The sequence below is a fragment of the Hypanus sabinus genome, chromosome 11 (assembly GCF_030144855.1).
Source record: "Hypanus sabinus isolate sHypSab1 chromosome 11, sHypSab1.hap1, whole genome shotgun sequence".
Lineage (NCBI taxonomy): Eukaryota > Metazoa > Chordata > Chondrichthyes > Myliobatiformes > Dasyatidae > Hypanus > Hypanus sabinus.
Window position 1 is genome coordinate 90,250,615 of NC_082716.1, and position 18,908 is coordinate 90,269,522.

At 43.8% G+C, this 18,908-nt stretch overlaps 1 protein-coding gene across 1 annotated transcript in view; it reads right to left on the bottom strand.

Moving 5' to 3' along the window:
- Positions 1–18,908, bottom strand: part of LOC132402192 (neurogenic locus notch homolog protein 2-like) — a 218,249-nt gene that overhangs the window by 23,175 nt on the left and 176,166 nt on the right. The window contains exons 22-25 of the mRNA XM_059984899.1: positions 9,942–10,074; positions 7,218–7,475; positions 3,984–4,096; positions 309–817 (exon numbers count right to left, since the gene is read on the bottom strand). Coding sequence (XP_059840882.1) covers positions 309–817; positions 3,984–4,096; positions 7,218–7,475; positions 9,942–10,074 — 1,013 coding nt within the window. The remainder of the gene's footprint in view (positions 1–308; positions 818–3,983; positions 4,097–7,217; positions 7,476–9,941; positions 10,075–18,908) is intronic.

Consider the following 18,908-nt stretch of genomic DNA (forward strand, 5'->3'; position numbering starts at 1 on the left):
GGAGAGGGAGGAGAAGGATGGAGAGAGGGGGAGTGGAGAGGGAGGAGGATGGAGGGGGTGGAAGGGTGGGGGAGGGGAAATGGGGTGAATAATTTCTGTTGAATCTGTTATTATTATATTGTGTATCTAATGCTCTCTGACTGTGATGCTGCAAGCTTTTCATTGCATCTGTGCACACATGGAATTGTGCAGATGACAACAAACGTAAAGTTCAAGTGCAACTCCTTCCTTTCCTCCTCCTCGCACACTTGGACTTAACCACTTGCAAAGCCAGAGCTCCAAAGTCCAACAAAGGTTGTGGAACGTACTTGCAGGACTTCTGACTGTTGCGACAGGCGAAGTTGTCAAACAGGCACTCGGCTGTGTTGCAGGCTTCGTCGCACTCATTGTTGTTGAAGTACTTCCAGCACTGCAAGCTGGCCGTGCAGTTCTCCCAGGGATTCAGGTTCAGTGAGCAGTCGCCACCGTCCCACTCACACTCGTAGTTGTTGCACTCCTGGTCGCAAATCCGGTCGCGGGCCTTCTCCTTGCACTGCGGCAACAGGCAGCTCTGTGTATCCCGCCAGGTGCAGGTCTGCCCACTGAAGGGGGTGGGGCAGCTGCAGGAGAAGAACGGGGGCGAGGATTTGGGCAGGCAGGTCCCGCCATTGCGGCAGGGCTGTGCGGCACAGCCAGGCACGTGGCACTCGGAGCCTCCGAATCCCTTCGGACACTTGCACTTGGGGCCCTGTGGGGTCATGGAGCACACTCCACCGTTCTGGCACAAAACCTGCCCGCAGGTATAGTTGGTGTGCTCACAATTCACACCCACCACGCCCTGCAGAGAGAATTAAAAACAAGCATCAAAGTGAGCTCAATCCTCCATCAATCTGACTGCTGAGTGGCTGCGTGCACTGGTCAGGTAGGTGATACACTCTCTCCTGTGTCCAGGGTCAGCTGCCCAGGGACATGCACTGGTCAGGTAGGTGATACACTCTCTCCTGTGTCCAGGGTCAGCTGCCCAGGGACATGCACTGGTCAGGTAGGTGATAGACTCTCTCCTGTGTCCAGGGTCAGCTGCCCAGGGACGTGCACTGGTCAGGTAGGTGATACACTCTCTCCTGTGTCCAGGGTCAGCTGCCCAGGGACATGCACTGGTCAGGTAGGTGATACACTCTCTCCTGTGTCCAGGGTCAGCTGCCCAGGGACATGCACTGGTCAGGTAGGTGATAGACCCTTTCCTGTGTCCAGGGTCAGCTGCCCAGGGACGTGCACTGGTCAGGTAGGTGATAGACTCTCTCCTGTGTCCAGGTCAGCTGCCCAGGGACGTGCACTGGTCAGGTAGGTGATAGACTCTCTCCTGTGTCCAGGGTCAGCTGCCCAGGGACGTGCACTGGTCAGGTAGGTGATAGACTCTCTCCTGTGTCCAGGGTCAGCTGCCCAGGGACGTGCACTGGTCAGGTAGGTGATAGACCCTTTCCTGTGTCCAGGTCAGCTGCCCAGGGACGTGCACTGGTCAGGTAGGTGATAGACTCTCTCCTGTGTCCAGGTCAGCTGCCCAGGGACGTGCACTGGTCAGGTAGGTGATAGACTCTCTCCTGTGTCCAGGGTCAGCTACCCAGGGACGTGCACTGGTCAGGTAGGTGATAGACTCTCTCCTGTGTCCAGGGTCAGCTGCCCAGGGACATGCACTGGTCAGGTAGGTGATAGACTCTCTCCTGTGTCCAGGGTCAGCTGCCCAGGGACGTGCACTGGTCAGGTAGGTGATACACTCTCTCCTGTGTCCAGGGTCAGCTGCCCAGGGACATGCACTGGTCAGGTAGGTGATAGACTCTCTCCTGTGTCCAGGTCAGCTGCCCAGGGACGTGCACTGGTCAGGTAGGTGATAGACCCTTTCCTGTGTCCAGGTCAGCTGCCCAGGGACGTGCACTGGTCAGGTAGGTGATAGACCCTTTCCTGTGTCCAGGTCAGCTGCCCGGGGACGTGCACTGGTCAGGTAGGTGATAGACCCTTTCCTGTGTCCAGGTCAGCTGCCCAGGGACGTGCACTGGTCAGGTAGGTGATAGACCCTTTCCTGTGTCCAGGTCAGCTGCCCAGGGACATGCACTGGTCAGGTAGGTGATAGACCCTTTCCTGTGTCCAGGTCAGCTGCCCAGGGACATGCACTGGTCAGGTAGGTGATAGACTCTCTCCTGTGTCCAGGTCAGCTGCCCAGGGACATGCACTGGTCAGGTAGGTGATACACTCTCTCCTGTGTCCAGGGTCAGCTGCCCAGGGACATGCACTGGTCAGGTAGGTGATAGACCCTTTCCTGTGTCCAGGGTCAGCTGCCCAGGGACATGCACTGGTCAGGTAGGTGATAGACCCTTTCCTGTGTCCAGGGTCAGCTGCCCAGGGACGTGCACTGGTCAGGTAGGTGATACACTCTCTCCTGTGTCCAGGGTCAGCTGCCCAGGGACATGCACTGGTCAGGTAGGTGATAGACCCTTTCCTGTGTCCAGGGTCAGCTGCCCAGGGACGTGCACTGGTCAGGTAGGTGATACACTCTCTCCTGTGTCCAGGGTCAGCTGCCCAGGGACATGCACTGGTCAGGTAGGTGATAGACCCTTTCCTGTGTCCAGGGTCAGCTGCCCAGGGACGTGCACTGGTCAGGTAGGTGATACACTCTCTCCTGTGTCCAGGGTCAGCTGCCCAGGGACATGCACTGGTCAGGTAGGTGATAGACCCTTTCCTGTGTCCAGGGTCAGCTGCCCAGGGACGTGCACTGGTCAGGTAGGTGATACACTCTCTCCTGTGTCCAGGGTCAGCTGCCCAGGGACATGCACTGGTCAGGTAGGTGATAGACTCTCTCCTGTGTCCAGGGTCAGCTGCCCAGGGACGTGCACTGGTCAGGTAGGTGATAGACCCTTTCCTGTGTCCAGGTCAGCTGCCCAGGGACGTGCACTGGTCAGGTAGGTGATAGACTCTCTCCTGTGTCCAGGTCAGCTGCCCGGGGACGTGCACTGGTCAGGTAGGTGATAGACCCTTTCCTGTGTCCAGGTCAGCTGCCCAGGGACGTGCACTGGTCAGGTAGGTGATAGACCCTTTCCTGTGTCCAGGTCAGCTGCCCAGGGACGTGCACTGGTCAGGTAGGTGATAGACTCTCTCCTGTGTCCAGAGTCAGCTGCCCAGGGACATGCACTGAAAGCTAGCAGAGACAGGAAGGTGACTGTAAAATCAGAGTCAATTTGGTTACTAAAGTATAAACTGGGCCGTACTTTCAAAATATTTGGAGCCTGACTTGCATTACCTTACTTCCCCTTTTCTAATTATGATTTATCATTTAAATTTTTTATTATATTTATTTTGATTTGTACTTCAGGGAAAGTGAAGCTCAGAAACAAGTATCACTGTGATGATTGTATGCTCTAGTATCAATTGTTTGGTGACAATAAAGTAAAGTAAAATTAGTCATGGTTGTTGAGACAACAGGCCAACCGTTGGTTTGTTGCCTGTGGGTCAGTGCAGTAGAAAACTGGTTGCCTTGTTTCTAGTGTCACGTTTAGCTTCAGTCTACAAGAGCTGCACAGAAGCAGGTTCTTCACCTGCAAAGCCTGTGCAGAACAGACTCAAATTAACCCCATTGGGAAGAACTGCAAGAAGTTCGCTAAAGATCATCGAAGCAAAATAACCTTCAACTGAGGTACAAGCCTATAAAATTAGTAGTAGGCCTTTCCATTGAGGACGTCTAAAGGAATTGAATGGTCATTAGACATATTATTGCACTAATCACAGGTGCAAAGTGAAAGCTACTGAGACACAGCTAACAACACATAACCCTTGCTAATTGGCAAAATAGTAACTGAAATAACAAAATGTCACCATGATGCTCACACAGCTCAAAATGAATGCTGAAGGTATGTGTCTTGTGACCATTTATTCAAGCATTAATTTTACAGAAATTATCACAACCGAACAAAATTCATTCACAATTAGTGAGGAGAAAAAAAAACAGTTCCACTTACAGGTCTGCACTGGCAAGTGTATCCCAGAGGGGTGTTAGCAGTAGAGACACACATCCCTCCATTCTGACATGGCTGAGAAAAGCACAGGTCAATGACAGTCTCACAGTGGCGGCCTACAAAACAGCAGTATCCAAATCACTTGTTGGATGTAATTATGGGATTGTTAAAAAAAAGTTAAGCCATACTGCATGCATTACAAGTGTCTGTTTTGCATTGACTGGAGTAGCACTGCAATCTTGTTGTCTAGTGTGATAACAATAAAATTCTATTCTGTTCTACTTTATACTGTTGCATTCTTGAGGACACATGGGCCAGCTTCAGGTAGCAGTTTAGTGATTTCCTATCACTGCAATACCTCTAGTCCTTCAACTTTCCAAACAGATGGGTTTCTCTGACTCTGGACTTGGACATAACCAGTGCTCCCTCATCCAGGCAGAGGTGGTGCTGACTCTGGAAAACAAAATCCTCCTCAAATCACTCCTCCTCTAGGAGCTCAACAAGTGACCAGCATGGTCTCCCCCAAACACACTTAATCAATGATCTCAAAATAGATCTGACATAGACCAATAGCCCTGATGTAAGTAGTGAACCAACAGGACCAGAATCAGATTAGTTATCACTGACTCAGATATTTGTGATTTTGCTGCAGCAGTATGATAGAAAGATATAACATTACTATCAATTACAAAAATAACTAAATAATCCACAGCAAAATAGGAACAACGAGACAGTGATTCATGGATTCAGCAAGCACTAGGGGAGAAGGCAGGTCTATGGGGCTTAGTGGGATCCAGGATCAGCCATGACAGAATGGCAGAGCAGGCTCAATGGGCTGAATGGCCTAATTCTGCTCCTATGTCTTATGTTAGTGCTGCTGCCTCACAGTTCCAGCTACCCGATTCATTTCTTGGCATATTGTGTGTGGAATCTGCACATTCTCCCTGCAACAGCACTGTTTTACCAGATATGTGGGGAATTGGGAGTTTATCTGGATGCTGTAAATTGCTCCTTGTCTGTGGGTGAGTGGTAGAGATGGTGGGCGTGTGAGAGAGAACGGGTTACAGAGAACGAAGGCGAGGCAATGACATTTATGGGAGTACTTCAGGAAATAGTCAAATCTTGATGGGACAAATGTTCTCCTGAATTATGAAGAAAATGAGGTGACTGGACTTCTGTCTGGAGATTCTGAGCCTGTTTCTGGATGGAGTATGTCAACACTGATTAATTAATCAAAACTGTGTTCAAACTGATGTGAGTAAAAAACCATGGACCCTGAGGAACAGTCATAGACATTGGGGTCAATGTCTGTCTGATACCAATACATCTTCCTCATGTCCTGTTCAGCTTTCAAAATTGCTTCTTTCTGGTCACTCTCTCTCAACAATTTGCTCTAAGGTACTCATTAAAATCTGAGGAAAAGAAGGCTGCTCTCTTTCCTTCAGGCTCCAAATAAACCCATATTTGTCATGGGTTTGAACCCCCCTCTTAATCAAGGACAACTTTTTGGTATTTAGCTCCTTGGGAAATACTCAGAGAATGCATCTGCTCACACCAAAAGTAACAACCATTTTCAGATAATCTCAAATGCTCCACAGGTCATAATCATCGCTTATGCTCAAATTCCAGGACATCCAGTTGCTGATTATCACTCGGGCACTAGGAGAACTCGACTAGGAGTTGAGGATGCCATCGTCTACCTGCTGAACCATGTCTACGTACACCTGAAGATTGTTTCCGATGTTGGGGAAGTCCAGCACGAGGGGTCACAGTTTAAGGATAAAGGGGAAGCCTTTTAGGACCAAGATGAGGAAAAACTTCTTCACACAGAGTGGTGAATCTGTGGAATTCTCTGCCATAGGAAACAGTTGAGGTCGGTTCATTGGCTATATTTAAGAGAAAGTTAGATATGGCCCTTGTGGCTAAAGGGATCAGGGGTATGGAGAGAAAGCAGGTACAGGGTTCTGAGTTGGATGATCAGCTATGATCATACTGAATTCCTACTCCTGCACCTATTTTCTATGTTTCTATGGATAAGCTGGCGAGCACTGTGAGGATCATGTTTTTTGACTTCTCCAGTGCGTTCAACACCATCCGCCCTGCTCTGCTGGGTGAGAAGCTGACAGTGATGCAGGTGGATGCTTCCCTGGTGTCATGGATTATTGATTACCTGACTGGCAGACCACAGTACATGTGCTTACAACACTGTGTGTCAGACAGAGTGGTCAGCAGCACTGGGGCTCCACAGGGGATTGTCCTGTCTCCCTTTCTCTACACCATCTACACCTCGGACTTCAACTACTGCACAGAGTCTTGCCATCTTCAGAAGTTTTCTGGTGACTCTGCCATAGTCGGATCCATCAGCAAGGGAGATGAGGCTGAGTACAGGGCTACGGTGGGAAACTTTGTCACATGGTGCGAGCAGAATCATCTGCAGCTTAATGTGAAAAAGACTAAGGAGCTGGTGGTGGACCTGAGGAGGGCTAAGGCACCGGTGACCCTGCTTCCATCCAAGGGGTCAGTGTGGACATGGTGGAGGATTACAAATACCTGGGGATATGAATGGACAATAAACTGGACTGGTCAAAGAACACTGAGGCTGCCTACAAGAAGGGTCAGAGCCGTCTCTAATTCCTGAAGAGACTGAGGTCCTTTAACATCTGCCGGATGATGCTGAGGATGTTCTACGAGTCTGTGGTGGCCAGTGCTATCATGTTTACTGTTGTGTGCTGAGGGTAGCAGACACCAACAGAATCAACAAACTCATTCGTAAGGCCAGTGATGTTGTGGGGGTGGAACTGGACTCTCTGACGGTGGTGCCTGAAAAGAGGATGCTGTCCAAGTTGCATGCCATCTTGGACAATGACTCCCATCCACTCCATAATGTACTGGTTAGGCACAGGAGTACATTCAGCCAGAGACTCATTCCACCGAGATGCAACACTGAGCGTCATAGGAAGTCATTCCTGCCTGTGGCCATCAAACTTTACAACTCCTCCCTCAGAATGTCAGACACCCTGAGCCAATCGGCTGAACCTGGACTTATTTCCATTTGGCATGATTAACTTATTATTTATAGTTTTATATTGCTATATTTCTACACTATTCTTGGTTGGTGCGACTGTAATGAAACCCAGTTTCCCTCGGGATCAATAAAGTATGTCTGTCTGTCTGTACCGAAAGGCAAAAGGGGAAGATAGTCTTCAACTAGAACAAAAGAATTGCTTTGTAACTCACCAGTAAAACCAGGTCGACACCTACATAGGTAATCGTTGTTTAACTGGACACAGTCAAGCATACCCTTGTGATCACATGGGTTTGACAAGCATTCGTTGACATCTCCTTCACAGCGTTTGCCAATAAAGCCAGGTGGGCAGATACAGCTGTAGCCACCAATTCTGTCGACACACCGGCCGCCATTCAGACACTTGTGCTCCCCAGTGTGGGGATCTAAGTCAGGCTCACAATCATCGTTGTTTATTTCGCAGTAAATACCTTTGAACAAAAAATAATTATGCTAAAACGTAGGGGGCTAATTATCATTGTGCTTTCCTCATCTCACTCTAGTCTTATCAATCATACCCAGTTATTATGTTTGGTTAACCAATGTATTCCCAGGCATTTAAGAAGTTGCCATGCATTATCTTTCCTGCACCCAATATTATCTCTCCCACTTCTATTTCTAAGAAAAAGGATCAGTGGAGGCAGAAGAAAGGAAATTATAGACCAGCTAGCCTGACTTCAGTGGTTGGGAAGACATTGGAGTCGATTGTTAAGGATGTGGCTTCGGGGTACTTGGAGGCTCATGGTAATGTAGGCTAAAGTCAGCGTGGTTTTGCTCGGGGGAAATTTTGTCTGACAGTCTGTTCGAATTTTTTGAGGAAATAACAAGCAGGAAAGTCAGTGGATGTTGTTTTCCTGGATTTTCGGAAGGCCTTTGACAAGCCGCTGTACATGAGGCTGCTAAACAAGATAAGAACCCATGGTATTACAGGAATGTTACTAACATGGATGGGAGATTGGCTGATTGCCAAGAGGCAAAGAATGGGAATAAAGGGGGTCTTTTCTGGTTGGCCGCCGGTGACTAGTGGTGCTCAGCAGGGGCCAGTGTTTTTCACGTTATATGTCAATGATTTGGATGATGGAATTGATGGCTTTGTGGCCAATACGAGGATAGGTGGAGGAGCAGGTAGTGTTGAGGAAGCAGGGAGTCTGCAGAAGGACTTGGGCAGATTGGGAGAATGGGCAAAAAAATGGCAATTGGAATATAGTGAAAGGAAGTATATGGAATAATGCTTTTATTCCATCTATTTTCCAAATGGGAGAAAATTCAAAAATCAGAGGTGCAAAGGGACTTGGGAGACGGGTTAACATAGGTTGAGTCAGTGTTAAAGAAATGGAAATGCAAAGTTAGCATTCATTTCAAGACAACTAGAATATAAAAACAAAAATGTAATGCTGAGGCTTTATGAGGTATTGGTCAGACCACACCTGGGAGTACTATGAACATTTCTGGGCCCCTTATCTAGGATGTGCTGGCATTGGAAAGGGTCCACAGGTGGTTCAAGGGAATAATTCTGGGAATGAAAGGGTTAAAATGTGAGGAACGTTTGATGGCTCTGGGACTGTACTTGTAGGAATTTAGGAAAATGAGAAGCGATTTCATTGAAACCTATTGAATATTTAAAGGTCTAGAGAAAACGGATGTGGAGAGGATGTTTCCTATAGTGGGGGAGTCTAGGACCAGATTGCACAATAGAGAGAAAGGCATCCATTCAGAATGGAGTTGAGAAGGAATTTCTTTAGCAAGAGGGTAGTAAATGCCTCTGGAATTTAGAAACTGTGGAGGCTAAGTCATTGGGTATATTTGAAGCAGAGGTTGATACATTCTTGATTAGTAAATGTGTCAAACGTTATGGGGAGAAAGCAGGAGAATAGCATTGAGAGGGATAATAAATCTTCCATGACTCAATGGGCTGAATGGCCTACCTCGGCCCCCATATCTTATGGAAGACTGCCAGTATCAGAGTGAAACACACCCAAGAGCCACACTAGAATTTTCACCATAAATATGTACTCATCACTATCATCATTTCTAATATCCAAAGGTCTGCACAAGAACTCCTTCACCAGAGAGGCACCTCTGATTTAAGGTCAACCCTGTGCAAACCTCCAGACTCACAAAATGTGAAGCAAATGAGAAACACAAATGAAATTCAGGGATCACATTCAAGTTCAGAAGCATTTCTAAAATGGCTTCATATCTGACTCCATACAACCATGGAAACAGATTTAGTGCATTAATTTAACATATCTTTCAAAGCCAAATTGAGTTCATACCCAATATCCTTAGCCACCATCTTTAATGCATTCATGAAATTCATCCCTACCTCAATACTATCAATTCAACGTACCCTCATTTTGGCAATAGGCGTGACGGTAAACACCTCCCAGAAATTAGTATAATTAACATCTAGATAGACCTTCACCTTCCATCTCAGTAAGATCAAAAATTCAGCCAGGTTTGTTGCCCATGATTTGTGTTTCACAAACCCATGCAGGCTGGTTGAACTCTGTATCTAGACTCCACCCTCCCCACTCTCCCCTGGGGTGGCGTAAGTACATAAGTGAAAATACAGATGCTGAAAATAAAAACAGACAATGTTGCTTATGTTCAGCAGGCCAAACAAGAAAGGGGTCAACTCTATTTGCCTTCCAGAAAATTTGCAGCTTTTCCTGCTTTTACCTCACATACTGGTAGATGTTTGATAAAGAGCTATCAGACTGTTTGCCTCTCTCCCCCCAGAAATCCATTCCACTTCAGCCCAAGCACATCAGCTACAGTATGACAAATACCACCAGACAAATCCCAAACAATAGGATGAGACCAGATTTCTCTGCTGGCATTGCAAATGCAAAGGAAAGATGCTATCCTCTCTCAGCAAAGACACATTTCATTACCTGCCGTTCCGGGTGGACAGGAACACTTGTAATCATTCACCAGGTCGATGCAAGTGCCTCCATTCTGACAGTGCACGATGCTGCATTCATTAATTTCAGTCTCACAGGTGAGGCCCCTGTACCCTGAAATACACTGGGGGGGGGGGGAGTAACCATTATTACAAAGGTAATTTTAAGTTACTGCTTCAGAAAATGTTGCTTCTGGTTGTCACTGCATTGAACAGATTATTAAACAAAGATAGCAGAGCCACAATTAGCACAGTTGCCTCAGAACTAAGGGCACTAAGTCGCCATGTTTTTTTGAGTACATTCTCCCCATGATAGTGGGGGTTCCTCCCAGGTGCTCTGGTTTCATCCTGCAATCTGAGTGTGTTAATGGCTGCAATAAAGGACCTCTGAGTGCCTAAGTGGCAAAAGGGAACCAAATACACATGTCATTTGCACATACAGAGAACTGGCTGAAGGTGGAGGGAATGGGCTCAATCTGCTGGGTGCTGGCATTGACGAATGGGCTTTCTTTGTGTGTGTTTTAACTGAGTATTCAACCATTCATCAGCAGTCTGTCCCATAGATAGATGCAACAACAGGAAAGTGGCACTAAAACTGACTAAATGGCCTATCCTTGCTCCTATCATGATGTCAATTCATAATTGTGGAGATTGGATAAGTGTGGTTTAGCTGGTGAGCTGGCATACCCAAAGAGAGCCAATATTTGTCTAATTTCCATTCTCAACTGATTTGGATGCAGTGAGCCTCTGTAATTAATGTAAATCTCCTCCAATGGTCCAGCTTGCCAGCAGAGGACGACGGTAACCTCTGATTACATACTGCATTTTAGGATGTATCCCGGGAGATCTCGTCATAATCTCCCATCTCCAAACATCCCAGCAACCACCATGCCCCTACCTGACAATGCTTTCAAACCTCATACTGTTTGATTCATTTCCTGAAATTTTTTTTCTACTGGGGTGTTTCCAGCACTGTCCAGGAAATTAATCTCGCATTGCTGGAGTTTCCAACAGTTAATCCTGATGGTCTGTTATGTCCATGATAACCAAACTCTAACCAGTTCTTGCTTCACCAGTGCTACCAACAAAACCATGAGGGGGAGCTCCTGGTTAATGTTTCAAATAAATCTGATCCATCGGCTGCAGAAGGATGGATGACCTTGCTCCAGTTCTCACAGCTCTTGTGATACATTCTTGGAATTTTCTGCCTTCAACGGCCCACAAGGTATGTCTGAGTGGCAGTGCACCCAGACGTGTGGGCTGTAGGCCATGGCAGCATTTTCTACATGCAGGCAATAATGAGAACAGGGCTTGGTGTAACAACTTACAATGGGTTAAGAAAGGATAAACAAAGGTTTCTTCTACGCCACCTCAATCACTTTTCCCACACAAGTGTTTATTCTTCACACTTAATGATGGGAGGTTCTATCTATATCTGCGTCTCCCTCCACACCTGTTTCCACCCATCCCCTCCCTCAACCCTTTACACTAGCTATCACTCCTCAGCCCAGATGCAGGGCCTTGACCCAAAATGCTAACTAACCCTTTCCCTTCACAAATACCTCCTGACCCACTGAGTTCCTCCACCAATTTGTGTGTTGCTCCAGATTCCATCATATGCAGTCTCGCGTGTCTTTGATAAACAAGGTCCTCTAAATAATCACCAGAGCAATGAGGTGATCTTTCTGCCGTGTTTAAGCAGTAAGGGATTTATTCAGTATCCCAGGAACAAGCTCTCTTTCTATCACTGGGTTCACGTTCTGCCTCCAGAAAGAGATACAGGCTTGAAAGCCAAGTCACTATATTTAATCAGTTATTATGCAAGATAACATTTATGCTCTGCTTAACATGGTAGGAACAAATTGCCTGGTCACCAACACGTTGCCAGTCATGGGACCTTTCTGTGCACAGGTTGGCTGCAGTCCGCCAGTCATTACATTCCTACAGGTATTCTCAGACAGCTTAGTTCAGAGGTACAACAATTATATCAATTCAAGATAAATCAGTCTAGCGCTCTTGCTTGTCATCATCAACCCTTCCCTCCAACCGTTTCTGTAATCTTTCTACTGTTACGTATTCGTGACACATGACAGTGGAGCCCTTGTCATGTGACTGGGGTTGAAGCTGTACTGGACTTGAGGTGATGGTCTTGTGATGGTGGAATGACGTCATTTTCCCGCCAGTAGAGATCATGTGACGGGTTTTTTTTACAGGTTATAAAAGGTAGACCCCACCCTGTGAGGAGGGGCAGTTCGTGGCTGGATTTGCCAGGTAGACTTCATGCCACTGCGTGTTTGAAGTGATGACGCAGTTTAGCTGAAGGATGAAGTTTTTATTTAATGCTAAAGTTTAAAAGGTCATTGCCAGCAGGTTCTTTATGATTCTGTTAGTTCGAAATTAGTGGAGAGTGAAGATCGAGGAGAATCGCTTTCTACGGTGAAACGGGGGCGACCTTTGTTTGATCCTTATTTGGAAGGATTTCGTTGACTATCTTCGTGTTAATCCCTAGGTTTAACTAGAAAGGATTGAAGGTAGTGGAGAAGGAAAGGTCAGTGCCTTTAAGCCGTTCTGTTTCGTGAATTCTTCGTGGGAAGTTCAACGTCGGGGATCGAAGCAAGCGACGTGAAAGAGAACCTAAATCGTCTTATAAAGTCTCTCCTCTTAAATGGACTGTGAGCATATCGAACTTTTGGCAATACCACTTTAAAGAACTGTTTTTGGAATATCACTTTACGAACTGTTTGGGCTGCCGCTCAGCAGCTGTTTCCGGTTACGGTAGTGTTTGTTTACTTTTGGGGGGTTTGTTTTCTGTGTTTAATAAACGTGTTGTTTGTTATAAGAAACCCTTGCCGAACTCATATTTATTGTTGCCTGAATTGTTGTCTGGATTGAATCATTTGAGTTTAAATGCTTGCTAACTTTTAAATCGGTGTTTTGGAAACGGGGATTACTCGGTTCTTTTGTTTGGCTTGTTGTGGTATTCGGCAGCAATGAGTATTGATGAGTTTCTGGCTTCGCCAGCTGCGGAGGTGTTGGCGAAGGCGAAAAAACCTGAGGTGTTTGAGATAGCTAGTAGATTGCAACTTAAAGGTATTTTGCAGACTACTTCTAAGGCTGTGATACAGAGAAACATCGCGTCACACTATGTGGATTCGGGTGTTTTTGATGAATCGATTTTAGAGTCGTTTCAAATAAGTAATCTGGAGATGCAGTTGCAAATCGAACAAATGAAATTGGAACAAAGTAAAGCTGATTTGGAGAGGTGTAAATTGGAGGCGGAACAAAAGAAGAGAGAATTTGCATATGCAATGGAGGAATTAAGGTCTGGAAATCAGTCTTCTGGTTCTAAAAAAACGTTTCTTGCTAGTCAAGAAATTAAATTGGTCCCTCCATTTAGTGAAACAGAAGTGGAAAGGTATTTTCAACATTTTGAAACTATTGCTCGGATGTCAGAGTGGCCGAAAGATAAATGGTCAGTGTTGTTACAGAGTGTAATTAAGGGCAAAGCACAACAAGTTTACACAGCTTTAACAGCTGCACAAGCTCTTGATTATGATATTGTAAAGAGGCATATTTTAAACGCATATGAGTTAGTCCCAGAAGCATATAGGGAAAGATTCAGAAGTTTGAAAAAGTCTGTGGAAAAAACTTATGTGGAATTTGCCTACGATAAAGCTATGTGTTTTGAGAGATGGGTTTCTTCTAAAAATGTAAATGGGGACTATGATACATTGAGAGAGCTGATTTTAATGGAGGAATTTAAAAGAAGCATTCCTGTTGAAGTAAGGACCTACTTAAATGAGAAGGATACTGATAAATTGCAGGACTGTGCTTGATTAGCTGATGAGTATGTTTTGATCCATAAGAACAAATTTCCTCAGGGCAGAATTTTTAAGAGGAAAAATAACACGGAGACTCCAGGTAAATCTGAAATTAAATCGGAGGTTAATGAGAAAGTTGATGAGAAAGGAAAGCCTGTGAAGGAAAGACAGTTTGGTCTTACTTGTAACTATTGTAAGAAGCCTGGCCATGTAATAGCTAACTGTTTCAAATTGAAAAAGAAAGAGAAGGAAGCAGTTCCAGATGCTTGTGTGCAACATACCGAAGCACCTGTAAAGTTACAGGGTTTGATAAAAACAAATGAGGCTTTGTTAGAGTCTGACCAAGTTAGAAAGGAATATGATCATTTTGTAACTGAAGGGTTTGTATCCTTGAAGGAAGGATCTACTCTGGTGCCAATAAAAATCCTTAGGGATACTGGTGCTTCTCAATCATTGATGTTAGACAGTGTGTTGAAGTTTAATGAAGAGTCTGATACTGGTGAGGTAAATTACATAAGAGGTGTTGGAAGTGATTTTATGCCTGTACATTTACATAAAGTAAATTTAAAGTCAGGGTTAGTTACAGGATTTGTTAAAGTAGGATTACAGCATAGCTTACCTGTGAAGGGTATTTCTTTATTGTTAGGTAATGACTTGGCAGGTGGACAAGTTTTTCCTGAAGTGCATTTGACAATGGAGTCAGAGGAACCAGAGTTGAATTCTAACACAGATTCTTCCTGTGTAGTGACTAGAGCTATGGCTAAAAAAATTGATGCGCAGAATGAGGTTGTTATTCAGGACTGTTCAACTCAGGATTCGAGTTTTGAGGATGTGTCAGAGACTTTCTTATCTTCGTTGTTTGAACAAGATTCTGGGAGTAAGTCTGACTATAAAGATTTATCTTTGTCTAGGAAGGAGATGATAGCAGAGCAGAATAGAGACTCTGAGATTATAAAATTAAGAGAGCAGGTTTTACTAGATAGTGAAATTGATAAGGTGCCAGTAGGATACTACTTGGAAAAAGGAGTGTTAATGAGGAAGTGGAGATCGCCTACAATTCCTGCAAGTGAGGATTGGAATGTTGTTTACCAGGTAGTTGTTCCAAAAGCTTATCGAAATGAGATTTTGACTTTAGCTCATAGTGTGCCTTTAGGTGGACATCAAGGGGTAAGGAAAACTGTGGACAAGATTTTAAAACATTTTTACTGGCCTGGTCTAAGAAAAGATGTGGCGATGTTTTGTAAAACGTGCCATACTTGTCAAATTGTGGGTAAACCAAATCAGGTTACACCAGTAGCTCCATTACAACCTATCCCAGCATTTGGTGAACCATTTTCTAAAGTTATTGTAGATTGTGTTGGTCCATTACCAAAGACAAAAACTGGTTATCAGTATTTGTTGACTATCATGAGTACTTCTTCTAGGTTTCCAGAGGCAGTACCACTTAGGAATATAAAAGCTAAGACTGTGACAAAGGCCCTTATAATTTTTTTTACTTATTTTGGATTACCTAAGGAGATACAAACTGATCAAGGCAGTAATTTTATGTCTGGATTGTTTCAACAGATAGTTTATAAATTGGGAGCTAAGCAAATCACTTCGTCTGCATACCATCCAGAATCGCAGGGTGCCTTGGAGAGGTTTCATTCTACCCTCAAGAATATGATTAGGACATTTTGTGTGGAAAATGAAAGTGACTGGAATGAGGGTATAAACTTACTTTTATTTGCAGTAAGGGAATCGGTACAGGAATCTTTAGGTTTTAGTCCATTTGAACTTGTGTTTGGGCATAGAGTTAGAGGACCTTTAGCTTTGTTGAAAGAACAGTGGATTAATAAGGAAGTACACACTAATTTGTTGGACTATGTGTTGAAATTTAAGGACAGGTTACATAAAGTTTGTAGCTTAGCTAAGGAAAATTTAAAGTTGGCTCAGGAGAAAATGAAGACTTGGTATGATAAAGAAGCTAGGATGAGGATGTTTAAGCCTGGAGATAAGGTGTTGGTTCTTTTCCCAGTGCAGACAAATCCTTTACAAGCTAGATTTCATGGTCCTTATGAAATTGTGTCTAAAATCAATGATGTGGATTACGTGGTAAAAACTCCAGATCGTAGAAGGTCAACACAACTTTGCCATATAAATATGTTGAAACCATATTTTGAGAAACAATCTGATACTGTGACTGTTGTGGTTAGTGAGAATGAGTTTGATTTAACTAGGAACATGATAGATGATTCATCTGACTTTCATTCTAAATCCAACATTGTTTCTGTTAGGTTACCAAATTCAACCATTCTGGAAAACATTGATGAAAAATTAGCACATTTACAGTTAGAGCAGAGACAACAGATGAAGGAGTTGATTTTTAAATATAGGGAGTTGTTTCCAGATGTTCCGAGAAGGACTACTATAGCTTCACATGATGTAGATGTTGGAGATGCCAAACCTATTAAACAACATCCATATAGGATGAACATGGAAAAATGTGAACTTGCTGAGAAAGAAATTGAATATATGTTAGAGAATAATATCATTAGACATTCTAACTCGAATTGGAGCTCGCCATGTGTTATGGTGCCAAAGCCAGATGGTAGTATTAGGTTTTGTACGGATTATAGGAAGGTGAATGCTGTAACGAAAACAGATGCATATCCAATTCCTAGAGTAGATGATTGTGTAGATAAAGTTGGAAAGGCAAAGTTCTTTACAAAGATTGATTTATTGAAAGGGTATTGGTGTGTTCCATTAACGGACAGAGGTAGAGAGATTTCTGCATTTGTAACTCCATCTGGATTATATGAGTATAATGTTCTTCCATTTGGGATGAAGAATGCCCCAGGTACTTTCCAGAGGATGATTAACTTTGTGATTCAGGGATTGAAAGATACTGATGCTTATATTGATGATTTAGTGACAGGAAATGATACTTGGGAAGCACACATTATTGCGATGGAGAAATTGTTTGAAAGGCTTTCAAAAGCTAACTTAGCTATTAATTTAGCTAAGAGTGAATTTGGACATGCCACTGTGACTTACCTTGGTTATGTTGTGGGTCAAGGTAAGGTAGCTCCTGTTCATGCAAAAGTTCAGGCAATTTTAGAGATTCCCACTCCAACGGGGAAAAAGACTCTCAGAAGGTTTTTGGGAATGGTAGGATATTATCGGAAATTTTGTAAGAATTTTGCTAATTTTGCCCTTCCATTAACTAACCTTCTGCGGAAGAATAAGAAGTTTGTATGGACGGTGCCTTGTCAAGAAGCATTTGAAAAATTGAAAACAATGATATGTCAACAACCTGTGCTTAAGGCACCTGACTTTGGAAAACCTTTTTCATTGGCTGTGGATGCTAGTGATGAGGCTGCAGGAGCAGTATTAATGCAAAGGAATGAGGGTGATGAGGTTGATCATCCAGTAGCTTACTTTTCTAAGAAATTTAATAAGCATCAAAGAAATTATTCGACAATAGAGAAAGAATTGTTATCTCTTGTTTTAGCTTTGGAATATTTTGAGGTATATGTTAGTACAACTCAGAAACCACTTATTGTTTACACTGATCATAATCCGTTACTTTTCCTGAGTAAGATGAAAAACAAAAACAGGAGATTATTAAATTGGAGTTTGATGTTACAAGAGTACAATATTGTGATGACTCATATTAAAGGTAAAGATAATGTGGTTGCTGATTGTCTATCTCGATGTTGAATGTACACTGTAATTTTTTTTTATGGAGTGGTTTTTTTTCAATTGTAACACTCCTACTGTATTGTGAGTTATAAGCTGTTATATGATGGTGTTGTGTATTGTATATGTTATAAAATTTATACCTTTGTTTTTCTTGTAAGCAATTGTTAAAAATTTTTGTTCTTGTCAGACCAAAAATGTTTTTTTGGAGGGAGGTGTTACGTACTCGTGACACATGACAGTGGAGCCCTTGTCATGTGACTGGGGTTGAAGCTGTACTGGACTTGAGGTGATGGTCTTGTGATGGTGGAATGACGTCATTTTCCCGCCAGTAGAGATCATGTGACGGGGTTTTTTTTTTAAACAGGTTATAAAAGGTAGACCCCACCCTGTGAGGAGGGGCAGTTCGTAGCTGGATTTGCCAGGTAGACTTCATGCCACTTCGTGTTTGAAGTGATGACGCAGTTTAGCTGAAGGATGAAGTTTTTATTTAATGCTAAAGTTTAAAAGGTCATTGCCAGCAGGTTCTTTATGATTCTGTTAGTTCGAAATTAGTGGAGAGTGAAGATCGAGGAGAATCGCTTTCTACGGTGAAACGGGGGCGACCTTTGTTTGATCCTTATTTGGAAGGATTTCGTTGACTATCTTCGTGTTAATCCCTAGGTTTAACTAGAAAGGATTGAAGGTAGTGGAGAAGGAAAGGTCAGTGCCTTTAAGCCGTTCTGTTTCGTGAATTCTTCGTGGGAAGTTCAACGTCGGGGATCGAAGCAAGCGACGTGAAAGAGAACCTAAATCGTCTTATAAAGTCTCTCCTTTTAAATGGACTGTGAGCATATCGAACTTTTGGCAATACCACTTTAAAGAACTGTTTTTGGAATATCATTTTACGAACTGTTTGGGCTGCCGCTCAGCAGCTGTTTCCGGTTACGGTAGTGTTTGTTTACTTTTGGGGGGTTTGTTTTCTGTGTTTAATAAACGTGTTGTTTGTTATAAGAAACCCTTGCCGAACTCATATATTTATTGTTGCCTGAATACGTAACACTACAAATGCAAACTGTTTTCCCTTTGGCTGCCCATTCTGATGCTTGTGGGTAATGACGATCTCCAAACTTGTGGTAATATCACGTGCAAGAACATGATTGGACGGAATTATGAGCATGCACAGAAATGACAGAATGATCGAGAAACTTGTATGGTTTAAACATGGTTGCTGTTTACTGTTAAATAAAAGTTCTAGTTAAGTTCTTCCAGAATATGTTTCTTTATGAATAACCCGCAGTACATATAAAGAACACAACATGGTGTCAGACCAGAATGCAGGTTCAAATCCCATCTCGGCAAGTTTCACAATTTCAAATCGACACAGACAAATCTGCTATTAAAATATCATGCGCAGGTTTGAAGAACCACACCCACACTCTCATGGCAATAGAGTCAGGTCTCTTGACAGTGCAAAC